We start from the raw sequence: 23,143 nt of genomic DNA on the forward strand, positions 1-23,143 counted from the left end.
CTTAGGACTGTAAACCTTACAATTATTTTGCTTGACTTCCTATTGTATATTAATCTATCTATCTTCCTTCCACTTACACCATTTAGATAATCAAATTTTAGTTCATTTATATTGCCAATTATATACATGTTTATTGTCACATATACTTTCACCTCTATCACTTAATTTCTAACTTTAAATGATATGTTTTTAATTTTAGCTCTTAAAAATGGATAAACCTGCAGTTTTATACTTCTACTTTTCTTCTCCCTTCCCTACCTCACTTTTTTGGGCTACATCACTTCTTGATTATAAAGGTTTATAAGATATGAATACTGTTACATAACTGCAATTCTCACATTTATTGAAATCTTAACACTGAATTTTTTAATAACAACAAGTTTTTTTCTATGTTCAGTAATGTAGGTCTGATTTTTCATTATTTTATCACTGTTTGAGTGTAAGATTCTGAAGACATTGCTTATTTTCTTGAGAAATGTTTAAAACTATTATTCTATTGTCTGCTGGCAGTGTATGCTGTGGTGGATAAATCTGAGACTGAAAGTAATTATTTTAAATCAAATGATAACTTGATTTGTTCCTCAGATTTGAAAACGGATTATGTCTTTTTTTTAAAAAAAATCACGTAACTTATTAAGATAACCTGAAATCATTCATTTTTTTCTTATGGCATATGTGCTTTTCCAAACTGTGAATTGAAGCATTTATTTATTTCTGAAGAGCTTTACTGTATTATACATTTAAATGTATTGGATTATATATTATTTGTTATTGTCATTGTTTCTTTTTGTCAGACTGATGATACGTACATTGGATCTCATCTGCCTTTCTTTTGTATCTATCATTTTCTTTTGTTCTTTTAAATTCTTTATCAAATTCCGTTTCACTTTCCTGGTTTTCATCTTTCCCCCATGTTCCTTACTGTTTAGCAATATCAATTATCATTTGTGTTGCTTCTAATTTCTCCCTAAGTTCTGTGATTTTTCCCTTTCCATTTTCTGAGATCTGCCAGCCCAGCTCACATTTAATCTTTTTCTGTTGTCTTGTTATCACTCACCTGACTTTCTCTGTCTTTGTTTAGTGTTCTAGCTTCAGAGTCAAATTCACTAAATTTTTTTAATTCATGGAAGGCATTTTATAATAACTTTTGTCTGGCCTGTAACAACCATTTTCTGGTGAGTATTCTTTGCCTGCCATTTATTTTTGCTTTTTCAAACCACTTCTCTTCCTGTAGTATCTTGTTTTAGATCTTATTTTGGCTTCTTTTAAAATTATTTATCAGTTTTTAAAATCAGTTTCTCTTTAAACAAATCTTTACCAGGAGTTTGCATGAAAGAAGAGTCTAAGGTTGTATTCCAGACTGGCAGGAACTGTAATCATGACCTACTATTTATTCTCTTATGCTTTACTTCTTCATTACTGGATGGAGATAGCCAATTCTATGGTTGTTCGTAACGTAAAGTCTCTCTCTGCCTCTAGTTTGATCAATAGACCACCTCCTGCGAGTATCACTTGTCTAAAAGAGCCTTTGTCTGTGCCCTGAAAATATCTTCCTAGTCTGTAAACAGATTTTGTTATTGTAAGCAAGAAATTTTGGTTTAGCACCTCCGGATGTATCATTTACCTTTGAGACTTATACTTTGCATTTATAGGGATATTCACTCAATGTGAACGTTCTCGGATTCATTTTGCACCCCATTTAGAATACCAATGCTTGGAAACCATTCCAAATACTTTGTCCTTCAGAGTTTTAGATGGTTTCTATTTTAATAAAGTCACAACTATAATGCCAGGATAGCTCAGGTTCCAGATTCAGCTATATATCATGACTGTGATTCCACCTTCTACCATTACCCCTCTTTTCAGAGTTTTGAGTGATAAAGTCTCCACATTCCAATCCAAATGTTGCCCTACTTTCAGCTCCAGGAAGTTGACCTGTCTTTCAATGGAAACCTTTACTTTAAAAAACTCAGGGGCTAGCCACTTTTCCCAGCACCATTTATTAAATAGGGAATCCTTTCCCCATTTTTTTTTTGTCAGGTTTGTCAAAGATCAGATGGTTGTAGATGTGTGGTATTATTTCTGAGGGCTCTGTTCTGTTCTATTGGTCTATATCTCTGTTTTGGTACCAGTACCATGCTGTTTTGGTACAAGTATAGTTTGAAGTCAGGTAGCGTGATGCCTCCAGCTTTGTTCTTTTGGCTTAGGATTGTCTTGGCAATGTGGGCTCTTTTGTGGTTCCATATGAACTTTAAAGTAGTTTTTTCCAATTCTGTGAAGAGAGTCTTTGGTAGCTTGATGGGGATGGCATTGAATCTATAAATTACCTTGGGCAGTATGGCCAAGGTAATTTCACGATATTGATTCTACCTATCCATGAGGATGGAATGTTATTCCATTTGTTTGTATCCTCTTTTATTTCATTGAGCAGTGGTTTGTAGTTCTCCTTGAAGAGGTCCTTCACATCCTTTGTAAGTTGGATTCCTAGGTATTTTATTCTCTTCGAAGCAATTGTGAAGGAGAGTTCACTCATGATTTGGCTCTCTGTCTGTTATTGGTGTATAGGAATGCTTGTGATTTTTTGCACATTAATTTTGTATCCTGAGACTTTGCTGAAGTTGCTTATCAGCTTAAGGAGATTTTGGGCTGAGATGATGGGGTTTTCTAAATATACAATCATGTCATCTGAAACAGAGACAATTTGACTTCCTCTTTTCCTAACTGAATACCCTTTCTTTCTTTCTCCTGCCTGATTGCCCTGGCCAGAACTTGCAACACTATGTTGAATAGGAGTGGTAAGAGAGGGCATCCCTGAATGGACAGGCAACCTATAGAACAGGAGAAACTTTTTGCAATCTACTCATCTGATAAAGGGCTAATATCCAGAATCTACAAAGAACTCAAACAAATTTACAAGAGAAAAACAACCACATCAACAACTGGGAAAAGAATATGAACAGACACTTCTCAAAAGAAGACATTTATGCAGCCAAAAAACATGAAAAAATGCTCCTCATCACTAGCCATCAGAGAAGTGCAAATCAAAACCACAATGAGATACCATCTCACACCAGTTAGAATGGCGATCATTCAAAAGTCAGGAAACAACAGGTGCTGGAGAGGATGTGGAGAAATAGGAACACTTTTACACTGTTGGTGGGACTGTAAACTAGTCCAACCATTGTGGAAGACAGTGTAGCAATTCTTCAGGGATCTAGAACTAGAAATACCATTTGACCCAGCCATCCCATTACTGGGTATATACCCAAAGGATTATAAATTATGCTGCTATAAAGGCACATACACACGTATGTTTATTGCGGCACTATTCACAATAGCAAAGACTTGGAACCAACCCAAATGTCCATCAATGATAGACTGGATTCAGAAAATGTGGCACATACACACCATGGAATACTATGCAGCCATAAAAAAGGATGAGTTCATGTCCTTTGTAGGGACATGGATGAAACTGGAAACCATCATTCTCAGCAAACTATCGCAAGGACAAAAAACCAAACACCGCATGTTCTCAGTTATAGGTGGGAATTGAACAATGAGAACACTTGGACACAGGAAGGGGAACATCACACACCGGGGCCTGTTGTGGGGTGGGGGAAGGGGGGAGGTAATGCATTAGGAGATATACCTAATGTAAGTGCCGAGTTAATGGGGGCAGCACACCCACATGGCACATGTATACATATGTAACAAACCTGCACATTGTGCACACATACCCTAGAACTTCAAGTATAATAATTAAAAAAATCAATAAATAACCACAAAAATAAACCCCTCAGGAACAGAAGCAAAGCATGAAAAGTCTTAGAGATATGTAGCAAGAAAGAAACTCCAAGTCTAGGAGTAAAGAGCCTAGAAAGTCCATAGATAAAATTATTTCAAAATGTCAATTTAGTGAAAGAATAAGATGTTATTAGGGCATGGAAGAGAAAAAAGGTTGGTAGGTTTCTAATTTCTGAAGTTTCTTAATTCCAAGTTAAAAATCAATAGTTTTATAATCTGGTATGAAAAAATAGGTCTTGCTCAGAAAGACTCAGAATAAATACACAAATAATTTTAGCCTGTTTTTCTAGAGAAAATTCCATTGTGCTTATAATTTTTATGGTTTGAAAGAAACAATAATGGCTCTCTCTAAATTTATCAACTATCCACTTGGATGCCAACGCCAAAGTGAGAATTAAAAATGTATGTAGTCCCTAAGCCTAAGTTAATGATATAAACAAGAAGTAAAGTCAGTAATTTAATGGCAAATGCAGTGCTCATATAGGAATTAAGGTTGAAGTAAAAAATTCTTTTTGGTCCACGGTTGTATTGAAAGTGGTTGCTAGAGGACATGTATTTTTTGTGTTTCAAAATCCGTTATTAATGGCACTAGGAGTCCCTTTAGTCCAGTTAAAACCTGTGTTTATATTTTCCATCAGTTGAAGTTGTTCCCTAGTTTGGCATTAATTATCACAGCCATGTAGCCAGTATCCAAATTTATTGTTTGTATGTTCTTCAGTTGCTGTAAATCTTAAAATTGCAAACAGCTATATGTTTTTTATATATATATATACACACACATATATATATATATCAATTTGCTTCATTTTCTGTATGTCCAGATACATAGTTCTAACTCTATATTCTATAGGGTGAGTAGACTAGGAATTGGATTATATATTTTAACACAATTCATTGTGGTAATTAATACATTTCATGGAAATATGAAGTAAATAAATTTACTACCTAAGTTCAAGTCCTCCCGCCTTTCTATTTGTATGCAGATTTTATTCATGTATGTTTTATTCTAATATAATCAGCCAAACTGGACTACATTTTATTACTTTCTTAGAAATCTGTTATACTAATTATAATGCAAAGAATTAATATTTACTCTGTTATGAGACAAATTTTTTTTTTTTTTTTTTAGATGGCGTCTTGCTTTCTCTCCCAGGCTAGTGTGCAGTCGCATGATCTCAGCTCACTGCAACCCCTGCCTCCCGGGTTCAAGCGATTCTCCTACCCGAGTGTCCTGAGTAGCTAGGATTACAGTCACGTGCCCCCACACCCAGCTAATGTTTGTATTTTTAGTAGAGATGGGGTTTTGCCATGTTGGCAAGGCTGGTCTTGAACTCCTGACCCTCAGGTGATCTGCCCGCCTTGGCCTCCCAAAGTGCTGGGATTACAGGTGTGAGCCACCACGCCAGGCCTAAAAATGTTCTTTGTTTAATGTGTAACTACAAATGTGTTTCTTTCACTCCATTTAGAATGAATTCAGTTTAAATACAAGCCATATATACCAAATCTAAGTGCTTTCTATCTATGACTTATTTTAAGGTTCTAAATATTTCCCTGATGTGTTCTTTAAAAATTTTAGAAGAATACATGGTTGAATTAAACGTAACCTATATAATGGCACTTTTAGTGACTTGCTAACTGGAATTTAGTTCCCAAGAATGTTACCCACATTTCTTATTCCTCAGAATAATACAATAATCAGTCAACACATGTTTTTTGAGCACTTACTGAACACAAAACATTCTTTTTGGCATTGGGGATACATCAATGAACAAAACAGATAGAATCCCTCCTCGTAAGAAGCTACATCCTAAGAGAATGAGTATGAATCCTTCCGACTTGGGTTAGAAGTGCATCCTGACTGATTATGAGCAGTGTGAACCTGGGTTGACTGGTCACTTAGCAGTTCTGACCCTCAGCGCCATCCTCTATAAATCAATCCTAAATACTTACCTCATATGCTCACATTGTGAAGGTATGTGAAGATTAAACTTGATATTGTACACAAAGCTCTTAGCACAGTACCTGGAACGTAATAAAGGCTTGACATGTTCTTCATATCTATATTTATTTATTTTATCCTGACAGTTAACAAAGGTTTCTGGATCAGAAGCAGACTGATTACTTACTGGTGATCTTAGCATCAGTTTCCCATCCCCAGTCCTCCATAGAGCAAAATGATGAGGGCAGATATTTCCTGTGCATGCAAAGCAAGATTTGTACACAGGAGAGAAAGAAGACTTGCAATTATGAACCTCAGAGCTTATATAGGAACTAAACAGCTACCCCTCCTGCTTCCTAAGAAAAACAGAAAAATTTTTGGTCTGTGATGTAAACAAGTCTTCTCTGAGACAAACGTGAGAAGGTCCTTTGGTGTTTACAATTCTTTGAAACATGAACACGTCACACCAAGAGAGACAAACCTGTACATCTCCCCAGGATATTTCACTGTTTTAGCTTTCATGGTTTTTACCATTCACTTATCCTTTCAGCCATGTTGCCAGTAATTTTTGCTCAGAAAGTCATGACCATGCGGAACCATAAAAGTGTTCACATTGTTTTTTGACAGTACTCAATAACCATGAACGATTATTGTTGTTATCGTTATTTGTAGCAACCACAGCCTGAGAACATGAGTATATTTCATGCTCCAGTCTCCCAAGGAAAGGAAGAGGAGCAAGGGCTTTGGGGAGGTAACACATTCATTGCAGAATAACAGCATTTACCCTTAGGATCTCTTCCTTTTCTTTCCTTTTACTTTAAGTATCTTCTCAAGAGTTTCTCTACACAGTAAGGCTCCCTAAACTTTATTTATGGCAAGGAAACTACAATACATTAGTTCATTGTATTCATTGATAATGGGTGTTCTGTGCAACATTAGTCAAAAAAATACGATTTTGAAAAAAGTTTTTGGGTCAGATACATTTGGAAAAGCTGGTGGAATATACCTCCCCTCTTGGATATTGTGTCACAAAACACAATACCATGCTACATGTTTTAAGAAATTCTGCAGAATGTTATTTAGCTCTTTGTTTTTTAAAAACTCCAAGTACTAGAAGAAAAACTTAAAGAGATGAATTTATAGCAATGGGTGTCTCAGATTCTTAGGCAGTTGGATAGAAGAGATAAAGTTGATGGTAGAGTTTTCTAAGCATCTCTCAAAAATGACTTTACATAGGTGAACACCAATATAACAAAACTTGATGTACATAAGTATATATATATATATATACACACACACACACATATACATCTATACCTACATGATGTTGATAATTATCTATATCTATATGGTGTATATCTATATCTAAATATAAGATGTATATATACGTGTGTGTGTGTATGATGTATATAAAACACCTGTGTTCCAGATTATATACTTAGTATTGGGGATACAAAGATGTCTTATGAAACATAGCTTTGTCCTTGAATATCTCATGTGTCAGTAAGATCTGTCCTGAACTGTTAATCCAACCTCTGATAAATAATGATGAAGTCTCAGGACAATTCTACCTTAAGCTGTATTTATATCATTTGTGTTTGGAAACTCAGTCTCTTTGGTTTATTGGGAGATAGAAGGAAAATCTAATTTCTACCAAATCCTTCAGAATTCCTTTCTCAAATATCCTAATCAATTTCAGCGAAGCTGTAAGTTTATGACCTTGTCAATCTCTTCTACCTCTGAAGGAGCAATGGTCCTGTCCCCTTGTTCCATTTTTTTTTCTGGTGTAGCAGAATGTACCATGACAAACAATTTTAATGGAGGGACGGCAAAACAAAATTTCTCTTTGTTGTAGTTTTTATCAAAGTTTTTCTGTGATTGTTTGGTTATACCCTCAGTTAACGGAGTATGCAGAAAATTAATATAACTTACTTCCCTTAGTTATTAATTCAACAGATACTTATCGAGCATTTAGTATGTGTTGGGCACTGGGCTAGTTACTGTGCTTTCACAGTATAAAAGGACAGAGCCTCAGTGCTTAATAAGCTAAGAGTCTATGTGAGGAGACAGAAAAACAAACAAATAATATGTGGCCTAATAAATCAATGATAGGACTATTTTCAAGGCACAAACGGAGAACAAAAGAGTTATGATGAACCCAACTGCTGGCTGAGAAGAGAGAAATGAGATTAGAAAAAGATCACATGTCCATAACTCAGATTGATGTTACTTTTTTCCTGCCATTGGTGTTGCTAAAATGAAAAGATAATGGCTACATATTAGTATATAAAAAATCTCCATTATTGCAATGGTACAAACATTGTAACCTCCAGGCACCTGCTGATCCTGGGAAAGTCATTCTTTAAATCTCTGTATTAAGATTAGCATGCTACCTCATCAGAAAGCCTGACAACATCTACTTTAGATTACCATGCTATGACTTTTGATAGAACTGATACCGCCTCCGATATTTTAAAGCCTATTTACTCTAGAATCTCATTTTACATTAAAGCAATTTAATGTGGCAGCACGAATATCTGATACTCTGAGGACTATCCCTGAGATGATCGTGAGTGGTCTTAAAATGTTTTCTACCACCTCTTAAAGTGATATATTACCTTGGCATTTCAAAATAACAAGAAAACTTAAAAAAATACAATAGAAACAGAACAGAAAATGCAGCTAATCAAATGTAAATAGTACCACCTAATTAAAAAATCTATTTTAGTTCCAGCCTATCTAAAAAGTTACTAATGGAGCTAGATAAGGCATAATCATAAGTTAGAACAAGAAGAAACCTGATCATTAACTTTAGGAGGTGATTTTTAGTCCCTCGGATAAAGCGTTGCTGTAGTTTGAGTGGTAAGTCTAATCAGATGTGGGCTAAGTACTGGCTTACGTTCTGCTCCAACCAGGTAGCCGTGTGACCCTGGGCAAGGCACGTGAATTCTGCAAAGTGAGGAGTTTTGATTTAATTGAGGGTTTCACAAGCTCTGGAATTTTTAATCTGGCAATAAGGAGTTTAAGAAAATCCTGAACTCCCTAAAGTTGTATGAAAATTTGTATTAACATGCATATGTGCATGTTTTTCAGGGAGAGAGTCACCAAATTACATTAGATTATTTCCATTCCCCAAAAGATTAACAATCACTGAACCAGATGATCTCTAATATTGTCTTGAGTCTAAAACATTTTAAGGTTCTGTGATTTTTACAGTTTAATATTTTGGTCACATTTTCTCAGGGCATAGAAAGTATATGGAGTGAATTGGGTCCCCTGAAGCAACTGACCCTTTTGTAGCCCTGAGTTGTCATTTATTTGCAGGGTGGCGGCAGTATTCAGTATTTTGTTCTGCTCTAGGGGTTTGGAAAAGTGAACACAATAGCCACAAGCCCTTTACTCATTTCCACTGTGCTTATTTCACTATAGCTACATGTATGTTCAAACATTATAGGCCAGTGTTGTTAGTACTCATCTGTAAGAGAATTACAAAACTGCTGTACTAGTCCATTTTGTGCTGCTCATAAAGACATACCTGAGACTGGAAAGAAAAAGAGGTTTAATTGGACTTACAGTTCCACATGGCTGGGGAGGCCTCGGAATCGTGGCAGGAAGCGAAAGGCACTTCTTACATCGTGGCAGCAAGAGAAAATGAGGAAGAAGCAAAAGCAGAAATCCCAGATAAACCCATCAGATCTCGTGAGACTTATTCACTATCACAAGAATAGCACAGGAAAGACTGGCCCCCATGATTCATTTACCTCCCCCTGAGTCCCTCCCACAACACATGGGAATTCTGGGAGATATAATTCAAGTTGAGATTTGAACGGGGACACAGCCAAACCATATCAACTGCTCTGAGGGCAATTCTACTTTTTCATTACAGTTGTTTTAGATATAAACACTGAGGTTCTTGCATTTACATATCCAGCACAAGTTCACATGCCTCAGTTTTTCAAAAGGCTGCCTCACTTAAGAATGGCAAACACCCGTAATGGGATTATAGTAGAACCCATTACTGGTACTGAATATATACCCAAAGGATTATAAATCATTCTACTATAAAGACACATGCACACATATGTTTATTGCAGCACTATTCACAATAGCAAAGACTTGGAACCATCAATGACAGACTGGATAAAGAAAATATTGCACATATACACCAAGGAATACTATGCAGCCATAAAAAAGGATGAGTTCACGTCCTTTGCAGGGACATGGATGAAGCTGGAAACCACCATTCTCAGCAAACTAACATAAGAACAGAAAACCAAACACCACACATTCTCACTCATAAGTGGGAATTGAGGAGTTGAACAATGAGAACACATGGACACAGGGAGGGGAACATCATACATCAGGGCCTGTTGTGGGGTGAAGGGCTAGGGGAGGGATAGCATTAGGAGAAGTACCTAATGTAGATGACAGGTTGATGGGTTCAGCAAACCACCAAGGCACATGTATACCTATGTAACAAACCTGCATGTTCTGCACATATATCCCAGAACTTAAAGTATAATGATTATTTGAAAAAAAAAACAAAACACAATTTAGGCCAAAGGGGGAAATAAATGATTCATAATAGGTGTTTCTTGTTTTCCACACTCCACATGCGTGCCCAACTCTCAGACTCACGAGTATCCTGATTGCAAAAGGAGTCTCTGGGCTACTTCAGTATAAGGCCCTAGTCTATACCAGCACAGAAATTAGATACATCCTCAGGCCTCCACTCGGTCCATGGATTTCAAAGAGAATTCTGGGCAGGTCTGCATGTATTGCAGGGATTGGAGGCAGGGAGAGGCAGGGGAAGGATTTTCAACCCCTGGGTTGTAGCACGTATGTGAGGGTGTGTATGAGACAGAGGAAAGAAAAGAGAAGAGAATGTGATTTTATATGAATTCTGCGTTAAAGAAAAATTATCTTGGCTGCACTTGGTTAATTTCTCTTTAATTGCTTTTGGTCTCCTAGACACAGTACATGATTCCTCTCATAGCCTCCTGTGATTTTGCAAACTTCTCTCTGGGTGCAAAATCTCTCATTCACTCAAAATGTTTGGGTTTGAATCCATTTAAATAGCTGTCTCCTGTAGCCTCTTCCACTGTGCTTTAGTGGGCTCCTGTTCTTCTTACCCGCATTTCCTCACGCAAATACGTTCTACCTAGGTGACATCGTTTTCTCTGCCGCCCTCTCAAATGGCAGGCTGTGAGTTATAATGGAAAGGATAGGGATTTTAAAATACTTTTAAAAAGCTCTTGTTTGGAAAGCTAACTTGTCGATTTTTAAGCTTTGTGATCTTCACAATATTTTCTAACTATTCCGAGTTCATGGTAATAAAACTCTGAGGCAGAGTATATATACAAATTATGGAGCTCAATTTTCAATATATCTACTTTTCTCATAGAGTAGGAATGGCGGCCATCTTTGTACCTCTGTAACTAACACAAGACCTGGAACCCAATAGGCAATGAATGAACATTTGCTGACTGAGCAAATAAACTTTAATTTTTTTTAAGCTAGGAATAATCATACCTGTGAGGTTATTGTGAGAAATAAATGAAATCATTCTTTCTTTCAGAAAATATTAATTGCTGCATATAAATCACCAATCAGTAGGCCTAGGACACAGTGGACATGCAATACATATTTATTCTCTTTTACCTTTCTTTCTCCTTTTCAGGACTCACTATAAGAGGGTACTGGATGCATCCTCTTCTTTCCTCGTGCCAATACTGGCCTATTAGACTGTCCCGTTCCTTCTCCCCAAGTGAAGTAAGTACATATCATTTGTCTGTGGTCAACCACAAGAACTCAACTTACCTGGCACCTCAGCTGTCATGGATCAATGACCTGCTTTCATCCTTCCCTGTGCAGGACAGTTCCCCAGGTGGCCTTGGGCTGATCCAGTTCTCCCCTCTTTCTCACTTGTAGTTCTCAATAATAACTGTAGAATGTGCTGAGAATGCAGCATCCTGTGATAAGACAGGAGCTGGTTGGAACAGCCAGGGCTCTGTTCCAGGCCCTCACCCCAGAAAACAGGATGTCTTTCCATGCTTTAGCCCAGGGTGTCCTGCTTTGTGAAAAACCCACGGCAGGCTGCTTTGTGAGATGCCTCAGCTGTGGTGCAAGTGGAGCATGTACAGAAGAGACCCCATCTATTCCAGGCAGCTTTCTTGAGCTGGGGAACTGTCCCCTGCTGCCTGTCTGTCAGTAATAAACCCACTTCTACATGGTGAAACTCAAAGTTAAACATTCTTGGCTCTGTGTGGGTGATCTGTCTCACGGACTCAGACAAACCACTGTCCAGTGATAGTCAACCAGCTTCACACCTGCTGCTGTTACAGCAATCCAACAGTGAGACTGGAGTCCAGAGTCTTCAACTTGCAGTCAGGGCACATTGGTTTGAGTTGGTTTCTGTGATTCTATGAAAATAACTTCTTTGGGACCAACTTTTACATTCCTTAAAACAAGCAGGTTGAATTAGTTGATTTCTCAGGTGCTTCCTCTTTTAAATTGTAGAACTAATCTAGTGCTTAACCGCATAGACTACCTTTGTAGTATTTGCTTTCATTACAAGTATTACTTCTTTACCTCAATGGAAAACTTTTTACAGGCAGAAATTCTGACAGGTATTTCTATATCCCTCACATGCCCAGAATACTTTTAATAACGTAAGAGCTCAAATCCTTATTCATTCATTAGTGAAACGAATAAGAACTTTTCAGATTTATGTAATACCCTGTAGGGCTTATAAAATCAAAGATACTACATTCGATAAAAATTCAAACATTCCATTCGGGGCATTTAAAACATTATAATGTAACATATTCCACTTCTGTCAAAATATTTAGAGGTAATGATATTATATATATGTCTTTTTATACCTAAAACCAAACATTAAGAGTCACATTTACTTCCCAGGGGGGAGTTGCACAGACACAAACTTGATCACCCTGGAATTCATTTTCTGAAAGACATATGCCTTTCTTATAAAGATCTATCAGTTTTCCAGCAACAAAGTTTCCACGTGGTAAAACTAAAAGTTAAGCTCTGGGGAAAAGCATTGTGTAAAATCTGTAGAAGATGAACTGAAATAAAATAAAAGACATATAAAGCCCAACTTAAAGAAAGTCACCAGCAGTTACAATCTCCCCTGCAACAAAGTGTGATTTCAACTGGGCATCCTTGGGCAAAGTCGAAATGTTTCAGCCTCCCTCTCACACTGGCAAATCCTTTAAGAGTGCCTAGAGGGTAAAAATAAAGCTGGCTGTGATGAAGCCGGGCTTTGCAGGGACCAGGGTAGTGCCTATCAGCTCAGTGACAATGCTTTCTGCCCAAGCACAGTGAACTGTTCCGATTTTGTGGCCTTCTGTTAGGTTGAAGCCTACAAAAAATAGCAAAGCGTCTTGAAATGAGACTTTGTGTGGCTCACTCCAGTGCTGAGCTCCAGAGATCCGGAACATCACTCTCAAAGTGGCCAAGGAAAATAAGACAAGGGAAGTTGCAATAAAGAAACCTGAGTGCTTAGAGCATTCTGTCCAAGTTGTTTTCCACTAAAGGTAACATTTGATACCACTCGTCTTCGACTTCCTCTGTCTCCTCGGGGGCCCCTATTTCTACACCTGCTATCTTGGTCCAATTGTAGCTCTGACAGTGATTTATCAAACTCTTACATCTTGTTTATCCTTTTTTTTTTGCCATAGCTTGTTTTTCGAACATTAAATCTCTGAAATGTCCAATTTAACTTGTCTTTCCCAATAAGGTTTATGGTGCTCTAAGACTATGAACATAGATACTAAATCACTTAGTTTTATGTAACATTAGTATCCGTATAAAAGATTATTTCATTCAGAAATGTTGTGGCAGCATCTTTAACCTCAAAGTAAGTATTTGTTCTCAGTACATCTGTCCATTTTAGGTTTGTTCTCCCATAGTTGGTTGTATAAATGGCTATTCCAATTTAGTTATATTATTCACTATACAATAAATTTTACTTGCGGACATTCATATAATCATTTTCTGTTTATTTAACTCACAAGTACTATTTTCCTACTAACATATTTATTGCTGAAATACTGTTTTGATTTGCTTCTCATATATTCAGCCCTATCACTTTGTGCAAATGTTCTCTCTTCTCATCTCTGTCCCCTATTTCTATTCAGTAGCCATAAGCTATTGTTGGCTTTTTAAAGGTTCTATTTGTCAATTGAACCTAAATTGCCAATCAACATTAATTAAAAGAATAAAATGAAACAATTTAGAAAGGAATGGGCGAGGTGATGATGACCAACTAATTTTAACTCAAAGATGCCATAAAAAGAATTTCATACTCCTCGAGAAGAGCAACTCCAAGACACATAATTGTCAGATTCACCAAAGTTGAAATGAAGGAAAAAATGTCAAGGGCAGCCAGAGAGAAAGGTCGGGTTACCATCAAAGGGAAGCCCATCAGACTAACAGCGGATCTCTCGGCAGAAACGCTACAAGCCAGAAGAGAGTGGGGGCCAATATTCAACATTCTTAAAGAAAAGAATTTTCAACCCAGAATTTCATATCCTGCCAAACTAAGCTTCATAAGTGAAGGAGAAATAAAATACTTTACAGACAAGCAAATGCTGAGAGATTTTGTCACCACCAGGCCTGCCCTAAAAGAGCTCCTGAAGGAAGCGCTAAACATGGAAAGGCACAACCGGTACCAGCCACTGCAAAATCATACCGAATTGTAAAGACCATCGAGACTAGGAAGAGACTGCATCAACTAATGAGCAAAATATCCAGCTAACATCATAATGACAGGATCAAATACACACATAACAATATTAACTTTAAATGTAAATGGACTAAATGCTCCAATTAAAAGACACAGACTGGCAAATTGGATAAAGACTCAAGACCCATCAGTGTGCTGTATTCAGGAAACCCATCTCACGTGCAGAGACACACATAGGCTCAAAATAAAAGGATGGAAGAAGATCTACCAAGCAAATGGAAAACAAAAAAAGGCAGGGGTTGCAATCCTAGTCTCTGATAAAACAGACTTTAAACCAACAAAGATCAAAAGAGACAAAGAAGGCCATTACATAATGGTAAAGGGATTAATTCAACAAGAAGAGCTAACTATCCTAAATATATATGCACCCAATACAGGAGCACCCAGATTCATAAAGCAAGTCCTGAGTGACCTACAAAGAGACTTAGACTCCCACACATTGATAATGGGAGACTTTAACACCCCACTGTCAACATTAGACAGATCAACGAGACAGAAAGTCAACAAGGATACCCAGGAATTGAACTCAGCTCTGCACCAAGCGGACCTAATAGACATCTACAGAACTCTCCACCCCAAATCAACAGAATATACATTTTTTTCAGCACCACACCACACCTATTCCAAAATTGACCATATACTTGGAAGTAAAGCTCTCCTCAATAAATGTAAAAGAACAGAAATTGTAACAAACTGTCTCTCAGACCACAGTGCAATCAAGCTAGAACTCAGGATTAAGAATCTCACTCAAAACCGCTCAACTACGTGGAAACTGAACAACCTGCTCCTGAATGACTACTGGGTACATAATGAAATGAAGGCAGAAATAAAGATGTTCTTTGAAACCAACGAGAACCAAGACACAACATACCAGAATCTCTGGGATGCATTCAAAGCAGTGTGTAGAGGGAAATTTATAGCACTAAATGCCCACAAGAGAAAGCAGGAAAGATCCAAAATTGACACCCTAACATCACAATTAAAAGAACTAGAAAAGCAAGAGCAAACACATTCAAAAGCTAGCAGAAGGCAAGAAATAACTAAAATCAGAGCAGAACTGAAGGAAATAGAGACACAAAAAACCCTTCAAAAAATAAATGAATCCAGGAGCTGGTTTTTTGAAAGGATCAACAAAATTGATAGACCGCTAGCAAGATTAATAAAGAAGAAAAGAGAGAAGAATCAAATAGATGCAATAAAAAATGATAAAGGGGATATCACCACCGATCCCACAGAAATACAAACTACCATCAGAGAATATTACAAACACCTCTATGCAAATAAACTAGAAAATCTAAAAGAAATGGATAAATTCCTCAACACATACACCCTCCCAAGACTAAACCAGGAAGAAGTTGAATCTCTGAATAGACCAATAACAGGAGCTGAAATTGTGGCAATAATCAATAGCTTACCAACCAAAAAAAGTCCAGGACCAGATGGGTTCACAGCCGAATTCTACCAGAGGTACAAGGAGGAGATGGTACCATTCCTTCTGAAACTATTCCAATCAATAGGAAAAGAGGGAATCCTCCCCAACTCATTTTATGAGGCCAGCATCATCCTGATACCAAAGCCTGGCAGAGACACAACAAAAAAAGAGAATTTTAGACCAATATCCTTGATGAACATTGATGCAAAAATCCTCAATAAAATACTGGCAAACAGAATCCAGCAGCACATCAAAAAGCTTATCCACCATGATCAAGTGGGCTTCATCCCTGGGATGCAAGGCTGGTTCAATATACGCAAATCAATAAATGTAATCCAGCATATAAACAGAACCAAAGACAAAAACCACATGATTATCTCAATAGATGCAGAAAAGGCCTTTGACAAAATTCAACAACCCTTCATGCTAAAAACTCTCAATAAATTAGGAATTGTTGGGACGTATCTCAAAATAATAAGAGCTATTTATGACAAACCCACAGCCAATATCATACTGAATGGGCAAAAACTGGAAGCATTCCCTTTGAAAACTGGCACAAGACAGGGATGCCCTCTCTCACCACTTCTATTCAACATAGTGTTGGAAGTTCTGGCCAGGGCAATTAGGCAGGAGAAGGAAATCAAGGGTATTCAATTAGGAAAAGAGGAAGTCAAATTGTCCCTGTTTGCAGATGACATGATAGTATATTTAGAAAACCCCATTGTCTCAGCCCAAAATCTCCTTAAGCTGATAAGCAACTTCAGCAAAGTCTCAGGATACAAAATCAATGTGCAAAAATCACAAGCATTCTTATACATCAATAACAGACAAACAGAGAGCCAAATCATGAGTGAACTCCCATTCACAATTGCTTCAAAGAGAATAAAATACCTAGGAATCCAACTTACAAGGGATGTGAAAGACCTCTTCAAGGAGAACTACAAACCACTGCTCAAGGAAATAAAAGAGGATACAAACAAATGGAAGAACATTCCATGCTCATGGGTAGGAAGAATCAATATCATGAAAATGGCCATCCTTCCCAAGGTAATTTACAGATTCAATGCCATCCCCATCAAGCTACCAATGACTTTCTTCACAGAATTGGAAAAAACTACTTTAAAGTTCATATGGAACCAAAAAAGAGCCCGCATCGCCAAGTCAATCCTAAGCCAAAAGAACAAAGCTGGAGGCATCACACTACCTGACTTCAAACTATACTACAAGGCTACAGTAACCAAAACAGCATGGTACTGGTACCAAAACAGAGATATAGATCAATGGAACAGAACAGAGCCGTCAGAAATAATGCCACATATCTACAAGTATCTGATCTTTGACAAACCTGACAAAAACAAGAAATGGGGAAAGGATTCCCTATTTAATAAATGGTGCTGGGAAAACTGGCTAGCCATATGGAGAAAGCTGAAACTGGATCCCTTCCTTACACCTTATACAAAAATCAATTCAAGATGGATTAAAGACTTAAATGTTAGACCTAAAACCATAAAAACCCTAGAAGAAAACCTAGGCATTACCATTCAGGACATAGGCATGGACAAGGACTTCATGTCTAAAACACCAAAAGCAATGGCAACAAAAGCCAAAATTGACAAATGGGATCTAATTAAACTCAAGAGCTTCTGCACAGCAAAAGAAACTACCATCAGAGTGAACAGGCAACCTACAAAATGGGAGAAAATTTTCGCAACCTACTCATCTGACAAAGGGCTAATATCCAGAATCTACAATGAACTCCAACAAATTTACAAGAAAAAAACAAACAACCCCATCAAAAAGTGGGCGAAGGACATGAACAGACACTTCTCAAAAGAAGACATTTATGCAGCCAAAAGACACATGAAAAAATGCTCACCATCACTGGCCATCAGAGAAATGCAAATCAAAACCACAATGAGATACCATCTCACACCAGTTAGAATGGCAATCATTAAAAAGTCAGGAAACAACAGGTGCTGGAGAGGATGTGGAGAAATAGGAACACTTTTACACTGTTGGTGGGACTGTAAACTAGTTCAACCCTTGTGGAAGTCAGTGTGGCGATTCCTCAGGGATCTAGAACTAGAAATTCCATTCGACCCAGCCATCCCATTACTGGGTATATACCCAAAGGACTATAAATCATGCTGCTATAAAGACACATGCACACGTATGTTTATTGCGGCATTATTCACAATAGCAAAGACTTGGAACCAACCCAAATGTCCAACAATGATAGACTGGATTAAGAAAATGTGGCACATATACACCATGGAATACTATGCAGCCATAAAAAATGATGAGTTCATGTCCTTTGTAGGGACATGGATGAAATTGGAAATCATCATTCTCAGTAAACTATCGCAAGAACAAAAAACCAAACACCGCATATTCTCACTCATAGGTGGGAATTGAACAATGAGAACACATGGACACAGGAAGGGGAACATCACACTTCGGGGACTGTTGTGGGGTGGGGGGAGGGGGGAGGGATAGCATTGGGAGATATACCTAATGCTAGATGACGAGTTGGTGAGTGCAGCGCACCAGCGTGGCACATGTATACATATGTAACTTACCTGCACATTGCGCACATGTACCATAAAACCTAAAGTATAATAATAATAATAATAATAATAATAATAAAATAAAATAAAATAAAATAAAAAAAAGAATTTCAAACAAAAATCTTAATGATATTGAAACCAAAAAAATGAATTTGTTATATATTGTGAACAACGTAAAAGGCCACATAATCTTTGGAAGCGATCACTTTCATTTCTAGCTTCTATGAATTGAAACCTCCTTGAAATTCCTATTCTCTATGTTTCTATTATTATCAAATACTGCTCCCCTACACTGAGGAAGCTCTTTCCTTTCTGAGAACTGAGAGGTGGTAAGCATATTCTTCACTATATTTTAGGTCTTCATTTTAGTGGGGATGGTAGGTTTGCTGATTGGTTCTAGTGAACAGGTGTAACATGTCTAAGTCAATCGACGATGCTTGCAGGAAGGTAACACGTTAATGGGAGCTCAACATTAATAATCTAAAAATATGTTTCATCATCTGGCCTTCAAAATAGTTTCACTTTTGACTTATCTATTTTGACCAAAGCCTTGTTATTTTTCCAGTTCCCATTGTGAAAATAATAACAATAATTTATTCAACACATTATTTATTGAGCATCTTTTATAGGTGCCAGGGATACATCAATGAAAAAAGCAGACAAAAGTCCCTGGTCTTAAGAATCTTACATTCTAGAGAAAAAGGGACAATGTACGATAGGTAATTATTTTATGTAAAGTATAATGATGTGATGATAATATTGAGCAATTTACGATAAAATTATGGTGAATTATTTGCCTGCATTACATTGTTTAATCCTCACACATATAGAGAAAACTGCAAGGTGTGAACTGTTATTCTCATTTTACAGATGAAGCAGCTCTGATTAGAGAAGTTTAAATAACTTGACCAAGACATGGGACATGTGAGCATCATGGGGAGGGACTGAACCTTGATTGCTCTGACTTCAGATCCTGAGATTCTAACGATGGTACTCCATTGCTGCTCAGATCAAGGTTAATGACATCTTCATTTCTACATTTCTCTGACATGTTGTATCGACTCTTCATTTTGCCGTTAGCATTCCAGTATAAGCTTTCTGGTTGCTTCCTCACTGCATGCTGATACGATTTGGCTGTATCTTCACCCACATCTCATTTTGAATTGTAGCTCCCATAATCCCCACGTGTTGTAGGAGGGACCCAGTGGGAGATAACTGAATCATTGGGGAGGTTTCCCCCACACTGTTCTCCTGGTAGTGGGTAAGCCTCCTGCGACCTGATAGTTTTATAAGGGGAAATCCCTTTTGCTTGGATCTCATTGTTCTCTTGTCTGCTGCCATATGAGATGTGCCTTTTGCCTTCCACCATGATTATGAGGCCTCCCCAGCCACGTGGAACTGTGAGTCCATTAAACCTCTTTTTCATTATAAATCACCCAGTCTAGGGTATGTCTTTATCATCAACATGAAAATGGACTAATACACATGCATTTCTAGCATTTCCTGCGTCTGATGTAGTCACTTTATTACAAGGAGAAGTGACATTCTCTTTGAGAACACAATGAGAGAAATTTATAATTTATGCAGATTTTGTTAACTTTCTACTGTACACACATTGTCTTTCGAAACCTTCATCTTGGCATTCAACGGTCTCTTCAATGTCACCTCAATGTACTTTTCCAATCTCATCTTTGAAAATCACCAATTCAGAATGTTCATTCAACATTTACCATTTTCAATCCTCTCAAATAGAGCATGAAAATCCTACCTCTTGGGTCTGTTTCACATAGATAGAATTCCTTTATTTGAAACCTAGTTTACCATTGCTCCATAAGAACATTTTTGACCATTCTGGTTCACACTGATTTTGCAGTCTCTGTTGTCCTGAAGTTTGTCATGTAACTCATTTCATATTGTGACATGCTTTGCAAGACATCATTTTAAGAATACTAATTTCCAAAATTTTATGTCAGGATTAATAATTCCCAGAACTTTGTAAAATTTTAGGCACAACGCGCATGTATGCAATGACAGCCTGAATAGCAGACAGCCATAGGGTTGCCCTCTTTGCTCATCAGCACAACCACTTCTCAAATTTCTTGACGGTGCTCTCTTCTTAACCTCTATACCTCCATTTAAATATGTGATAATTTATGTGATAATTATGTGATAATTTAAATATGTGATAATTTATGCTTCCACTTCATCTCTGCCTTACTTTCCTTGGATCCGACTACCTAACATTCTCATTTCTCATCTTGCTCCAGCACTGGTCCAAGGAAGGTGTGCTCTGGCCTTGCAGGTGGTGATAAGGGATAAGGGAGGGGAAAATCCAAGCCTTTATCTAGCTCTTCCTTATCCTACACCTCTGTCGTTGATTCTCTATTTCCAGTAATGATCCCAGACTTGCCCTGTCTGCTTTCCCTCTTTCTCCTGACCCAAGGCTCAATAACGCACTGTGGTTTACCATACCAAACTTCACAGCCCAAATTTTACTTTTGTTTGCCATTTAAGAGAACAGTGAAAATTTATCTTTAAGAATCCATGTGTAACCTTGTTTTTATCTACTCTGTCAATGGAGAGATCAACATTTGTTTCGGTATTGACTGAAATGGTGAGATGCAAAGGTGATAATGTGTACTAAATGCTAACAATATGCCAAACAATATTTTAGGAATTGTATAGGTATTGGCTCAATAATCACTATAATCTGAGGAAATGGGTGTTGTAATTATTTCTATTTTAATTTTTTATTATTGTACTTTAAGTTCTAGAGTACATGTGTACAACATGCAGGTTTATTACGTATGCATACATGTGCCATGTTGGTGTGCTGCACCCATTAACTCGTCATTTGCATTAGGTGTATCTTCTAATGCTATTCCTCCCCCATCCTCCCACCCCATGACAGGCCCCAGTGCGTGATGTTCCCCTTCCTGTGTCCAAGTGTTCTCATTGTTCAATTCCCACCTGTGAGTGAGAACATGCTCAGTTTGGTTTTTTGTCTCTGCCATAGTTTGCTGAGAATGATGGTTTCCAGCTTCATCCATGTCCCCACAAAGGACATGAACTCATCCTTTTTTATGGCTGTATAGTATTCCATGGTGTATATGTGCCACATTTTCTTAATCCAGTCTATCATTGATGGACATTTGGGTTGGTTCCAAGTCTTTGCTATTGTGAATAGTGCCGCAATAATTATTTCTATTTTATAGATGTAGAACCTGAGGCATAGAATTAAGAAACTTGTCCCAAATTATACAAATATTAAGCAAAAAAAATTGATCGTTGCTCTTCACCCTGCTGGAGTCCTTGCCTCAGGCCAGAAGAGTTATCATCAGAGCCAGGAAGGAGACAGCCCTTCTGTGTTGAAAAAAGTGCTCTCTAGCCAGGCATGGTGGCTCATGCTGGTAATTCTTACACTTTGGGAGAATGAGGCAGGAGGATCGTTTGAGGCCAGGAGTTCGAGACCAGCCTGAGCAACAAAGAGAGACCAGGTCACTACAAAAAAAAAAAAATGTTAAAAAATTAGCTGGGCATGGTGACACATACCTGTAGTCCCAGCTACTCAGGAGGCTGAAGTGGGAGAACTGCTTAAGCCCAGGAGTTTAAGGACGCAGTGAGCTATGATCATGTCACTGCACTTCAGCCTGGGAGACAGAGCAAGACCCTGACTCTAAAAAAATGAACAAATTTTAAAAAATTCTTTAAATGCCCCCATGTGTTACCCATGTTAGATTGTGTTTCTAGGACTCTTTGTCTACACACTTTATTTCAGGTAATTTACGGACCAACAAAATTTATTGTTTCGTTACAAGTCTATGGGAAATTCCTTTGCATTCTAACCAAACGTTTAAAAGATAAAGTCAGCAATGCCTATGTTTCTTCCATCACATTACAGAACTCTAAACATAGCAGATGTTGGGAGAACCTTGCTGGGTGCCTACTGGATTCGACTGAGAGATACCTCGTGATTTAAGTTCACTTTCCTCTGCCCCCCTTTACCTCAACCACCATTTCACAAACAGATGCCGGCACTTACTAAGCAGTCAAGAGGGAGGCTGCTCTCACCATCCCAAGAAAGATGAACAATAAACATGTGTATTTGAGATTCTGAAATCTTCCTCAAGCTGCTGCACAGAAAACACTCCTTACTGGTGAGGTTTCATTCAAGCTGGTGTATTCCAGTCTCCTTTCATTTAGTGCCTAAGACTTTCATTTAGTGTCCGAGACTAAATGAGACTGCCCTATTGGGCAGGAGAAGTGGAAGAAGAACAAGAGAACAAGTAAAAACCAGCCTTCTCTTTGCACAGCTCTAATTGTTCAGCCCTTTATTTTAGGATATAAAAGTATAAATTTATTTTAAACTATTTTCCTGACCTTTTGCTCAAGTAGTTAACAAACAATTAAATAGTAATCTAAAAACAAATGTTTTAGTAAGAAAATAAAAAGATGCAATGAAGGACCTTGAAACAATAGGTAGCCATTCCTGTTTTTTAGAAAGGAAAAACACTTTTATTCATACACATTCATAACTGCCTAAATGATTAGTTTTTCATAAATATAACAGTGAGAATGAGAAAACATCAAATTACTTTTCTTGGAATTTGCATAAGCAAAAGAAAAGATGT

The 23,143-nt window shown here is 37.5% G+C and overlaps 1 protein-coding gene across 1 annotated transcript in view; it reads left to right on the forward strand.

Annotated features, from left to right (window-relative positions):
* TUSC3 (tumor suppressor candidate 3) overlaps positions 1 to 19,945 on the forward strand; it is a 308,026-nt gene extending 288,081 nt beyond the window's left edge. Inside the window, exon 9 of the mRNA XM_054561215.2 lies at positions 19,383 to 19,945. Coding sequence (XP_054417190.1) covers positions 19,383 to 19,411 — 29 coding nt within the window. The 3' untranslated portion in view covers positions 19,412 to 19,945. The remainder of the gene's footprint in view (positions 1 to 19,382) is intronic.
* The last annotated feature ends 3,198 nt before the right edge of the window (positions 19,946 to 23,143 follow it).

The sequence above is a fragment of the Pongo abelii genome, chromosome 7 (genome assembly GCF_028885655.2).
Source record: "Pongo abelii isolate AG06213 chromosome 7, NHGRI_mPonAbe1-v2.0_pri, whole genome shotgun sequence".
Lineage (NCBI taxonomy): Eukaryota > Metazoa > Chordata > Mammalia > Primates > Hominidae > Pongo > Pongo abelii.